Source organism: Aricia agestis, chromosome 11, assembly GCF_905147365.1.
Source record: "Aricia agestis chromosome 11, ilAriAges1.1, whole genome shotgun sequence".
Taxonomy (NCBI): Eukaryota; Metazoa; Arthropoda; class Insecta; order Lepidoptera; family Lycaenidae; genus Aricia; species Aricia agestis.
In genome coordinates, this window is record NC_056416.1 from 2,078,546 (window position 1) to 2,091,638 (window position 13,093).

Sequence of the window (13,093 nt, forward strand, 5' to 3'; positions counted from 1 at the left end):
GATGAGTTCGAAGTCATAGGAAATTAGTCTGGTTTGTAATAGAAATAGTTGCTGCTTCAATCTGCAGTAAAAACTATAGCTCAGTTTAAAACTTTAGAATATCTTGAGGCGGACGCGAACGGCGAACGATCTTTTATGCGTGCACGCCGAGCCTAGCCGCATAGAAAAAACTATTATTTTCTATTGCAAACCAAAAGAAATTAACACGCAAACTGCTGATTCGATTTAGATGAATAAAGTTACAAAAGATTATTTAAAATAGCCCAAATAGCAAAGGTTACATTATTAAACAGGCATTGTTTAGTCAATTTTCAAATAACGTTACTTATTTTTTATTTTTTCTCAATCGTAGAAGTGTGCGACAGCAGCCCCATGGACACTAGTGCCTGTACGTCCAAATCGGAGCAGGACATGAAGAAAGCCCTTCAGTTCTGTACCAGCATCTTCACCAAGGACAAGTTCAGACGGTGCGCCAAGGTCATGGACGTCAGTCAGCTTCTTGAGACCTGCCAGTGGGACTACTGCGCCTGTGTATCTAGCTTGAGTAAGTTGTAGTAACTAAAAAGTCGGGATGCTTGTTATGTATAAGTGCAAAATAACTGGTTCACGAAGTCGTTGAGTTACAGAAAACTGACTTTGCAGAAAACTGTTATTTTGTCAAAACAATATATTTAACTACAAGTGAGGCTAAGGTCCAATTTAACTAAGGACTGTTTTAAATTAATGCTGGAATAGGTATCACGTTACCTCTTTCGTTTTTCATAATAGTCTTCTCTGTCTTCTCTTTACATGCCATTTTAACAAACTTTTAACACTAACAGAAGTAGGTTAAATTGGGCCTAAAGAAGAGAAAATTTGGTGCATTGACTCTTTGAATGCTATCATATTTCTGCGTGGCAGCAAGAGCTCAAGCTGAGTGTAAGAGAAACACGTAGCAATAGTTCATGATGATGATAATAATGATGATGATAATATCCACAGGTCCGGAGGAGTGTGCATGTCGCACAGTGTCTGTCTACGCAACGGAGTGCCGGCGACACGGCGCAACGGAGATGGCGAACTGGCGAGACGCTGACACGTGCCGTAAGTTCACCATAAAGATGTTAAGCTCAAAAAAGAAACAGTGGAAGTGCAGGATGATAAGGAAGACAAGGAGTCAGGCGCAGAAATGACGTTCCAGTGCACGCAGTACCATAGAAATCAATACAAAGCATTCAATGTCCGTCCACTCCCTACGGGCTACGCTCCGATTCCGATCCGGTCGCGCGGACGCGCACCTTGATGCCGCTGCGACGCAATTCCGTCTTAATCTAAAACATTTTTTAGGCGCATGCTTATTAACATAATATCACAGTAATATTACAAGTGAAAGGCTTTATTACTGTCATTGAAAGTTACACAATAATCAAGATCAAAATTAAACACGTACTCTACATTCGTTTACGATCGTATCGGGGGCGTAGCTCAGATGGTAGAGCGCTCGCTTAGCATGCGAGAGGTACCGGGATCGATACCCGGCGCCTCCAAAAACTTTTTACCTACCCACATTTAAATTTGGAGGACTTTGCCCAGCAGTGTGACAGTTCGGGCTTGTAAAAAATCAATAATTGTAAATGTAAGAGTTTAAGATCAGTGACTTACGTATTGAATTATCGCAATTAAAAAAAATGCTAAAACCCTCAAAATTCTGTATTGCACCTACGTCAGACCCCATTTAGAATATGCCTGTCAGGTATGGAACCCGTGCTATGATAAATATATTACACGGATCGAGAATATACAAAGGCGATTTATGAGATACCTATGCTACAGACTTAAAATATACTATAATTCAGATAACTACCTTAACCTTTGTAAAAAATTTCACATTCAAACTTTGTTTAATCGTCGGTATATTTCTGATTTCATATTCATTCTAAAATTAATTAACAACGAAATTGACTGTCCTGACCTTCTCAGCAAAGTAAACTTTTATGTACCAACTAGACCACGTAGATTTAATCCACCACTAGCTATCCCATGTTATAATTCTAACTATAGACGTAACTCCTGTCTAGTGCGAGCTAGCATTGAATTTAATAATGTCTGTAAAAAATTCTCTTTCGATCCTTATACATTGCGGACCAAGAATGCAAGAGACAAACTGAACTTTAACTTCTTCGATTAATATTTTCTATTGATTTATAATTACTGTTCTATTCTATATTCTATTCTCTTAAACATCATTGTACTTTGTAACCTTAGTATATAATTATAGTTACACAAAATTTTGTTTGTTGTGTTAAAAAATCATGTTTGTTTGCTAGATTATCTTTGTTAATGGTGAAAACCTGTCATTGGCTTCTTGTTTTATCTATAATTTAACTATTTAAGTAAAATTGTAAGCTGTTGGTTTTCCAATAATAAATAAAAAAAAATAAAAAAAATAAAAAAAAAAAAAAGTGGTAATTCAATATGTAGGTCACCTGATGCTTACGTCACTATACGTCGAGGCGCACAAGCGAGCACGTTTAGCCCGTCAGCATTATCATCGGACGGGTCAACGAACACCGCTGCTGCCGCCCCCGCCCGCGTTCCCCTCCCGGTTGCGCCGACGCCGAGTCCACAGGCGACTCAGCAAAACTTTGCGACTGTTGCTGGTCGCCCCGCACCTCCCATGCGGGCGAAAACTAATGGGGATAATGAGAGCCGCAAGGCTCCGAAGAGTCGCGAGACGAAGAGCCGCAAGGTGGAGTCTTCTCGGCTTGGCAAGGATGAGAGCAGAAGGTGCGATGAGGAGGGCTTCATACTGGTGGAGAGGAGGAAGAAGAAGCCCGCCGCCCGCAACCATCGCGGCACCGCACCATATGCACCTGAGCTGCGTTTGCGGAGCGAGGTCCCCGCGACGCCCCTGTACATATCCCGCCTGCACTGGTCCATGGAGGTCGAGGACGTCGTGGATTACATCCAGAAGAAGACAACACTGCGCCTGAGGGTCGAGCGTCTGCAGTCTCGCCACAAGGTTAACTTTAGCTCCTTTGTGGTAAGAGTACCGACGCATCTTCTGTCGACTTTCGAGGCGCCGGAGTTCTGGCCGATGGATTTAGTCTATCGGAGGTTCCGGGGGAGACTCCGGAACGAAGCGAGTCACGTCGCCGGCAAAACGTGACAGTGGTAGTTTTTTAAGAACATATATAAAACTAGCTGTTGCCCGCGACTTCGTCCGCGTGGACTTCAGTTTATAGCGCGCGATGTCAACAAAATTGGTGTCAAATGCTTTTATAAAAAAACCCTGGTACCCCTTAAATCAATACAGCTGTCCAGTGTGCACACAATAAGTATTTCATTTTTTTATATTAAACTTTATATTTTATGCCAAATTTTAAAGCTTATTTAGCCCCCCAATTATACAACTTTACCCATAAACTATTTATCATTGATAGGCTTAAGGTTACGTCACTGCACAGATAAAGTACTGAGTTATTAGGTATTAAACCTACCGTAGAATAGATCAACAATCGAAAAAAATCGAAACTTAGATGGAAGTTGATACCACCTCTTATAGAAAGACTTTTGAGCAAGCGTCAGCGCGATGTAGAAGACGCACGGCGCCATCTATTATGAATTTTTGGAACTAACTTAATTTGAACAAATTTACGCATTTTCACCCCCTTACAACCCTTTTTTTCAGTAAAAAAGTAGCCTATGTCCTTTCTCAGGCTTTAGACTATCTGTATACAAAATGTCATTACAATCGGTTCGGTAGTTTTGGCGTTTGGCGTGAAAGCGATACTGACAGACAGACAGAGATACTTTCGCATTTATAATATTAGTATAGATTATGTGCACACTGCACAGCTGTTTTTGGGTATTTTGATTAATTAAGGGCCGCGCTACACCGGAATGGCAGCGGCGAGGCGAGCACTTTCAGCACTGCCATTTAAGATTTTTGAAATATTATTTTAATACACATCCAAGACCCAGGAACAATGAAAACTTTTTGTTCCGCCTGCGGGACTCGAACCCAGGACCCCCGGGATGAGCGCTGGCCACGCGCAATGCGAATTAATTTTCATCGATATTTTCATGGAAATAAGATATTTTCCCACATCAAAACGTAGCCTATGTCCTTTCTCAGACTCTAGAATAACTGTGTACAAAATTTCATTGCAATCGGTTCAGTAGTTTTGGCGTGAAAGCGAGACAGACAGACAGACAGACAGATATACTTTCGCATTTATAATATTAGTATGGATGGATAATATTATACATAAAATATATTTAAGATTTTTGAAATATTATTTTAATACACATCCAAGACCCAGGAACATTGAAAACTTTTTGTTCCGCCTGCGGGACTCGAACCCAGGACCCCCGGGATGAGCGCTGGCCACGCGCAATGCGAATTAATTTTCATCGATATTTTCATGGAAATAAGATATTTTCCCACATCAAAATGTAGCCTATGTCCTTTCTCAGACTCTAGAATAACTGTGTACAAAATTTCATTGCAATCGGTTCAGTAGTTTTGGCGTGAAAGCGAGACAGACAGACAGAGATACTTTCGCATTTATAATATTAGTATGGATATGTATGTTAGTTTTAAGGTATTTATTATATAATTGATATGTATGTTAGATTTAAGGTATTTGTTATATGGGCCACTGATGCCCGAAATAAATGATTTGAATTTGATTTGAATTTAAACATTATTATCGTGAATCTCGTTTATAGAGCCTTCTATTAATAATAATAATAATGTGTGTTTCAAAGAAACCAATAACGTAACACAATACATACAGGAGATAACATTCCTTACAAGTGAACTGTTCTGATCGAGTGTCCGTAATCGCAAAGCATCAGGCGAACTGCTACTGCGTTTTCTAGTCGGTTAAAAGTAACATAATTATCTGATTTACAGCTATGAAATGTCCCGCGGGCAAGGTATACAAGGCATGCGGTGCAGAAGTACAGCCCAGCTGTTTGATGCCTGATGCACCCACCACAGGCTGCGTCGAAGGCTGCTACTGCCCCGACGGCATGTTGCTAGAAGGAGGACAGTGTGTTGAGAAGAGGGAGTGTCCCTGCAGGATCCGGAATAAACTGTTCCCGCCCGGCGCGGTGGTGCCCAAGAAGTGTAATACTTGGTAAGTGTAATTTATATGATTTTTTTTTATTTCCACGTAAAATGGACGAAGAAAAGCTATTTTTGGTTGTCTTTGTAGTGTGTAAAGATGTCTTTGTATGTCCAAAATTATTCGCTTGTAGTTTTATGAACAACGAACAACATAGTTAGTCCTTTCAGTCAGATGCATAATGCGTATAAAATTGCTCTTAGTTTCAATGTTGTCACGTTTCCAGCACGTGCGTTGACGGATCTTGGGCATGCACTGCCGCGGCGTGCGGCGCGCGCTGCGGTGCTGTTGGCGACCCGCACTACCGCACGTTCGACGGCGCACGCTACGACTTCATGGGCCGGTGTAGCTATACCTTGTTGTCGGCGCCAAATGTGACAGTTACCGTGGAGAATGTCGCCTGCTCGGGTGCTATCAGCGAAGTAAGTACGATCAAAATATGTGTAACATGTGACTTGTTTTGTAGACATCGCTACAGCGCGGCATACCACCAGTATGTACACGACATACCAGCTGTACAGATATATTGACGTTGTTATAGATAATAGATTGTAAAGTTCTACGTTTAGAGGTATTTTACCTTTAACAGGACCATTATTCTAACGATAAAAACTCTTATTGAAACCCTGAATTTAAATTTCTCTAAAATCACTCTAGTTACCACAGTAATTAGTCAGCCACGACGTAAATGTGCATGGCGATGTTTTATTTGACTACTAGCTGTTGCCCGCGACTTCGTCCGCGTGGACTTCTGTGTATAGCGCGCGATGTCAAGAAAATGGTGTCAAAAGCTTTTATAAAAAAAACCCTGGTACCCTTTAAATCAAAACAGCTGTGCAGTGTGCACATAATATTTTATTTTTTTATTTAAATTAAACTTTATATTTTATGCCAAATTTTAAAGCCTATTTAGGCCCCCCAATTACACAACTTTACCCATAAACTATTTAACATTGATAGGTTTAAGGTTACGTCACTACTCACTGCATAGATAAAGTACTGAGTTATTAACGTAGAAAAGTAATAAGAATCGAAAAAAATCGAAAATCGAATGTAAGATGATACCACCTTTTATAGAAAGACTTTTGAGCAAGCGTCAGCGCGATGTAGGAGACCCACGGCGCCATCTATTATGAATTTTTGGAACTAACATAATTTGAACAAATTTACGCATTTTCACCCCCTTACAACCCTTTTTTTTTCAGTAAAAAAGTAGCCTATGTCCTTTCTCAGGCTTTAGACTATCTGTATACAACAATTCATTACAATCGTTTCGGTAGTTTTGGCGTGAAAGCGAGACAGACAGACGGAGATACTTTCGCATTTATAATATTAGTATAGATAGCATTTGTTTTTTTAATAATAACTGTTAAAATATTTTTCTTCGTCAAGGAGGCCACAAATTTTGCTTCATTTGGGGACAGCAAGAACAAATAGCCATTCCCTTTGCACTAGCCACAACGCTGCGCCGTTCAATGTCTTGTCTCTATTTAACACATTTGTTTCTATCTACCCAGGCTATGAACCTAGCACCATTCTCCGGCGAAGGAAAACCCTCCTGCACCAAAGCTGTTAACATCGAGTACGGTGGTGCGGTGATTCGTCTGCAGCAGGGTGGTTCCGTGCTGATTGACGGACGCACGATAGAAACGCTGCCTGTCACTGTGGGCGACGTGCGTATACGCATCGCGTCATCGCTGTTTGTTATCGGTTAGTTAGTAAAAGTTTTATTTTTATTTTAGTAAGTTATTATCAGATTATATTACGAAATTAACAAACAACACTAATATGTTCAAAGCAATTTAACAAAGCCATTTTGACATTTGTATGGTTGATTCGAAGCTTAATCTTAGCAACTTTTGATGATTGTAATTAAATAATAATAATAATAATAATAATAAATCTTTATTTCAACCCAACAGGTCATATTTTTAAATTACAATTAAATTTAACTAAGTATTATATTTTCAAATTAAAATACTTAATAATATTACGATTGAATTAAATGGTCACTCAGAATATTAATTTTGAAAGTTGTTCAATAAACGTTTCCTTGTTGCAGTACAACTGCCCAACAAAGTGGATCTATGGTGGGATGGCAACACCAGAGTGTTTGTTGATGTTCCTCCAAGTTTTATGGACCAGACTAAGGTACGTCTTTAGTATGCAATAAAATCCATATCGTTTTAAAAATACTGCACTCGTGTCAAAGGTTGTTGTCGTCTGAAATACTTTATTCAAATATTCGTATAATGATATAATAAATAATTAACTCAGCTATTGTTGTCTCTTTCATGCTGATGCATGATGAAAAGAAAGTGTATATTATACCTGCTATATAACAGCGCGCTATATGATACAGTTTTATGTTTATGGCGTATTCCTCGTAAATCATGATTTTTAAAACAAACTCAAAATCTCATATTTATCATAACCAGGGTCTCTGCGGTACCTTCAACTTGAACCAGAAAGACGACTTCTTGACCCCCGAGGGTGATGTAGAGCAGACGGCTCTCGCGTTCGCCAACAAGTGGAAGACCAGGGAGTTCTGTGATGATATCGACCTGCAGGAACCTGAACATCCGTGCACCGCCAACGTCGAGAACAGAGACGCCGCTGAGAAGTACTGTAACCAGCTCAAGGGATCCTTGTTTGAATGTAAGAGACTTAGGCTACGTTATTAGGCATGTCTGCATGATTCCAGAGAATCGTTGCGCTAAGTGATGTCACGCAAATGAAGCGATTCTATTGGTTGTCAAAAACACTTTTCTCACACCACCCTGACAAGACTTTATTGTAAAATTCCCAAAGGAGACAGCTGTTACTAACTTACCCCCTGTCCATATCATCCAAGTGTTAATTTGCGTGCGCCCGAATTACTTATTGCCGTTGATAATATTTTGAGTGGCTGCTGCTTCACATTCACATCCCAATGAAAATATTAGCGACAAACCAAAATATCGTTTTATGTCTATACAGACGGACCACCCGCTTGCAGCATTTGGATATTGTCATGGGGGTGTGTCGCAAATTTTCATCCAAACTTTGGCAACAGTATCTTCATTAAAATAATCACACTTTTCACAATTCTTTAGCTTGTCACGCGTTCGTGGACGTGCAGTCCTACTACGAAGCGTGCGTATACGACATGTGCGCGTGCGACGGCGACATATCGCGCTGTCTCTGTCCGATACTCGGCGACTACGCGATGGCGTGCGCGGCCGCCGGCATGCACGTACAGTGGCGGTACCATGTGAAGGAGTGCGGTGAGGAACTTTTTTACATATCTGTTATGAGAAAAAAATGCAAATGTTTGTAAATAATTTCAAAAAAAGAAAAAAGATGACAGTGTACAAAAAAAGCGGTCTAACTGCAAAGGCCTTTTTGTTTTGGACTAACTTTTAAGAGTTGAACAAGCCACTTCGGACAAACGGCAAAACAGTTGTAGTTTTTTTTACTCTGGTAAATCTTAAGTTGTTATTGGACTACTAATTTCTTAAAATGTCAGCGTTCTATATGCCTCGTCAAGTTGTCTATTAGAATTCCTGTATTTTTACCATGGAATATAAATATAACACTACAGGAAAGGGCATATGGGCGTGGCCCGCGTGCCATAGTTATGTCCAGCTAGACATAACTTAACTCGCACGCAAAAGGAAATTCGTGAGTACGGATTTAAACCTTACGTAGTTGACGTAAGGTGTAAAATTGGGTACAACTTCAAGTCTTATCATATTTAGCTGTCAAGCGCCATCTAGCGTTGAATAACTGAATTCGGTAGTCAGAGCCGGTATTGCTAAATTTAAATTCTTCTTTATTTCAAAAGGGTTAGGGTTGTTTTTACGACATTGTATTAAAAAAAGAAATCTCTTTGTGATTGGTTATTTCTTTTGTGTGCGTAAAATGTTACTGTGTGAGTTTGGCGACAGCAGTTTCAATGAAACTTACTTGCTATGGCCCTTCCTTTAGTGTTATATATTCCGTGATTTTTACGCTCGTTAGGAATAAGGCCGATACATCTTTGTCGCTCTTATATCGTCAGCTTAGTTGCCTTTACACTAATTTCACTATTTATTCAATCATAATGTATCCAGCTTTCCTTTCTTTATATTAAAAAATAAAAAAAGTAAAATATCTATAACTACTATTATGTAGAGATACCGTGCGGTGGCGGGCAGCAGTATATGGTATGCGCTGACAGCTGCGCGCGTACGTGCATTGATGTCGCGACGCAAGGCGACTGTAGACCGACTTGCGTCGAGGGATGCGCCTGCCCAGCGGGAGAGGTAAGTTGGTTTATAATATGAAGAATTCATAAAGGCCCCTATTTATTTATCCACAGTACCAAAATAGTAACGTTTCGAGCCTCCAAATCTTTAAAAAAAAATTCAACGTTCCAGTTTTCATTTCCCCAAAACATAGGTTGAAATGATTTCAATTACCGATTTTATTGTTATACCCATTGAAATGAAGTGAAATTAAGTTATAAGTAGAGATTTTCAAGTCATTTTCTTCTATTACATTGTGAATAAATTAAGATTTTATATAATACCGCAGGTTCTAAACAACAACAACGTATGTGTGCCCGTCGCCCTGTGTCCGTGCTACCACAAGGGGCTGGAGTTCAAACCCAACTACAAGGAAGTGAGGCCGGGGAGACGAGAACGTGAACTATGGTAAGATATATTTTCCTGTTCACGTAGCGAAAATGTATATTATAAGTACTAAGTATACTATCGTACCTTGTTGCTTTAACTTGCTGCTGTTGCTGCTGTGTGCTGAAATTAATTTATCGCGCATTAAGTGTAATTTTTTTGGGGAAAAACCTAATATTATATCCTTTCGTCAAAATTATTTCAGTAGTTCAAGCGTGACGAAGTAAGAAGTAGGTACCACAATAACAATCCATACGAATATTAAACTTTCGCCTTTTTAATATTCGTATAGATTGTTATTCTATTATGACACTTGACACTTGTAAGTCTGTAAGCTCTGGAAAAGCCGGTCCTGTTTTCCCGGTAGAGAATGATATTATTATGTCTGCAGCACATGCGTCGGTGCACGCTGGGAGTGCGTACCGGCTACGGACGCGGACATCAAACAGTACCCGCCCGCTGAGGATCTGCGTGCAAACTGCAGCGCCGCGCAACACAAAGAACTGACTGCTTGTATGGCTGAACCGCTTACCTGCAAGGTATGGTATATTTTAGTTTTATTTTTTATTTTAATGTAAACTTTTTAATTGTATTTATTTATGTAGGTTTCTTTTGCATGAAATTACTGCAAAAGTTTTATTAAGTTAATTTGTTGAGGAACCCTTCAAAATTTTATTGAGATGCGAATTAATCTAAGCGAAAAATTTATTTGTTATAGTTATTCTTGTACGTCAAGTAAAATAAAGCGAAGCCGCTCATTCCATCGTTGGCAGTTATTCTATCATTGGCCCCTTAGAATTTCTTGGAAACATGAATGCTAATAAAAATACTTCTTGTAGTATCTATGGACTCTTAGAATGGGAATAATAGGGTTTTTCACCTAAAGTAACTTAAGCACTTTTTTCCGTAGAACATGCATCTACCCCCCACGGTGACGTCACTGGAATGCCGGCCCGGCTGTCAATGCAAGCGCGGCTACGTCCTCGACAGTACCACCGGCGACTGTATCTTGCCCGCCGACTGTCCCTGCCACCACGGCGGCCGGTCTTACCCCGACGGACATACCATGCAAGAGGAGTGCAACACTTGGTGAGTGAGAGAGAAGACTGAGGGAGTTAGCTTTCAGGTTATGGCATACGGGCAATAAATAAGGAAAGTCGAGTCTCGAACAAAGTGCGATGTGGTGGTTAGTGCATACAGAATTCTTCAGGAGCAGTAATGGCTATAGACGCGTCCATGGAGTGCAAGAAGTATAAATATTAGAAAGTTGCTTAAATGTGGAGCTCAAACCACAACCATACCTGCTGAAAATTCTGTAGGTTTTTGGTAAGGAACTCTTACATATTTTATATTGTAGGATAGGTAAAAAAGATTTGGAGGCGCCGGGTATCGATCCCGGTACCTCTCGCATGCTAAGCGAGCGCTCTACCATCTGAGCTACGCCCCCTGTTGAAAAAATGAACGAAATAAACGTTTCAATTCGAACTGGTTTAATAACAGATAATTACGTGCTACTTATTGAGCAATGACATGTAGATTACCTTTCACTTGAGTTAAAGCCGTTACGCTACTGCAAGATATACTATACATTGCTATAAACATCCTCCAATTTCCAACTGTAATCCATTCATCCAATTTCTACAATCATTTTTAATGGTATTTATTATGATTTATCTAACAGCACTACTTTCTTTTTTAAGTGAACGCAACATTTTGATAATAATTCAAACAATCAATTATCATAAAATATTTTAAATCTAGAAGATGCTTACTATGCATCTTGCAATACCTATTTGGCCTTGTTGCATTTGATAATTTTATAGCGAAGTTAGAAATATAGATATATAATAATGTAGATGTTCCATGTTTTTATTGAAAGGTTCACACACTGGATGTATCACTTACACAACTTTATAAAACGGTCTATTTAACGTACAGTACGTGCGCGAGCGGCAAGTGGACGTGCACGGAGCGGCCGTGCGCGGGCGTGTGCGGCGCGTGGGGCGACTCCCACATCACCACCTTCGACGGCCAGACCTTCGACTTCCAGGGCGTCTGCACCTACCTGCTGGCTAAGGGCTCCATGGATGGCAAGGATGGATTCAGCGTGGAGATACAGGTATACTGTATTATATTGTGCTGACTGCTGTATGTCTAAGCGCTGTGTAGTTTCACTTGGTGAAACAAACACACGGACTTGGGTGGCGCACATTGCTTCGCTCGCGCCGCTTCTACTTGAATCAAGACCGACGTTTAATTTAGCATACATAACACACGGGCCATAGCTCCACATAGTTTGATATAGTTAAGCTTGAAGCGGTTTATTGTCATAAATTTTACAAGCTGGATTTACTTCAAACCTACAGCCTAAGCTTATTCGTAAATTCTACAATATACTTTAATAAAAAAATTAAGAAATGAAACTGAAGAATAACCGTTAAGACAAGACTATTTTATAAATGAAATGTTTCCGGTTATACCTCTTTACTGCTTTATTTGATTTTTAGCGTGATTTAATGCTGTCTTGATGTTCTGTGTGTTTATAAACTTATCAATTCCCTTCTTGTTCCCTTCTCATGACGTTGGGAACCGTACCTAACTTTTATATCCTGGGAAATGGGGATGCACCTTATTTTATTTACGCCGAGTAAATGTGTTTAAACATAATCACGAAGCTTCCTATCTACGATTAGGATCCCAGATTATGTGGGTCTCTGCTGCGCCCAAGAGATAGTAAATAACCAGTAAAAACTCAGCGGTACTCTATTTCTTTTGCGAGGTTACTGTGTCCGCCGGATGATGTTTGGTGGTCTTCATATTTAGTACTTTAAGTATACATCTGGAGTTCGAAAGCTATATAAAAAGTTCTTGGAGGCGCCGGGTATCGATCCCGGTACCTCTCGCATGCTAAGCGAGCGCTCTACCATCTGAGCTACGCCCCCGTTGATATTATCAGTGAATTTTAATATTTCTATTGAACGCACACCTTTAACAATGCGTATCACCTTGCGTACGTGACATTACTTTCATTTTTGCCAGGTATAATTTCTTAATACACGTTACATAGTACGGTAAGTGGTAATAAGAACAGATAGTAAGAAAGCCGTGATAGAGAACCTCCTTGACTCATCAAACAGTATAATGAAAGATAAGGTATAAATAGTCAGTATTTAAGATGCGACCCGGTCTCAAGACGCGGTTCGGCTCTGTGATTGGTCCAAATTATGACAGCGAACCACAGAGCCAAAACCGTGTCTTGAGACCGAGATACATCTTGAGTACTGACTATTTATACTGGCCTTAGTCCTGCTGTCTGTGCGAGCC

At 40.0% G+C, this 13,093-nt stretch overlaps 1 protein-coding gene and 3 non-coding genes across 7 annotated transcripts in view; 2 read left to right on the plus strand and 2 right to left on the minus strand.

Moving 5' to 3' along the window:
• Nucleotides 1-13,093, plus strand: part of LOC121731991 (hemocytin) — a 71,463-nt gene that overhangs the window by 10,858 nt on the left and 47,512 nt on the right. For all 4 annotated transcript variants that reach the window (XM_042121710.1, XM_042121712.1, XM_042121711.1 and 1 more), the window contains exons 12-24: nucleotides 353-544; nucleotides 982-1,083; nucleotides 4,901-5,126; nucleotides 5,341-5,536; nucleotides 6,632-6,824; nucleotides 7,177-7,265; nucleotides 7,553-7,772; nucleotides 8,210-8,380; nucleotides 9,270-9,400; nucleotides 9,672-9,790; nucleotides 10,161-10,308; nucleotides 10,680-10,858; nucleotides 11,708-11,888. In XM_042121710.1, the coding sequence (XP_041977644.1) occupies nucleotides 353-544; nucleotides 982-1,083; nucleotides 4,901-5,126; nucleotides 5,341-5,536; nucleotides 6,632-6,824; nucleotides 7,177-7,265; nucleotides 7,553-7,772; nucleotides 8,210-8,380; nucleotides 9,270-9,400; nucleotides 9,672-9,790; nucleotides 10,161-10,308; nucleotides 10,680-10,858; nucleotides 11,708-11,888 (2,147 nt within the window). The remainder of the gene's footprint in view (nucleotides 1-352; nucleotides 545-981; nucleotides 1,084-4,900; nucleotides 5,127-5,340; nucleotides 5,537-6,631; nucleotides 6,825-7,176; nucleotides 7,266-7,552; nucleotides 7,773-8,209; nucleotides 8,381-9,269; nucleotides 9,401-9,671; nucleotides 9,791-10,160; nucleotides 10,309-10,679; nucleotides 10,859-11,707; nucleotides 11,889-13,093) is intronic.
• On the plus strand, nucleotides 1,454-1,526 carry Trnaa-agc. The gene has a single exon. It is a non-coding gene; the product is annotated as a tRNA-Ala (tRNA).
• Nucleotides 11,144-11,216, minus strand: Trnaa-agc. The gene has a single exon. It is a non-coding gene; the product is annotated as a tRNA-Ala (tRNA).
• On the minus strand, nucleotides 12,639-12,711 carry Trnaa-agc. The gene has a single exon. It is a non-coding gene; the product is annotated as a tRNA-Ala (tRNA).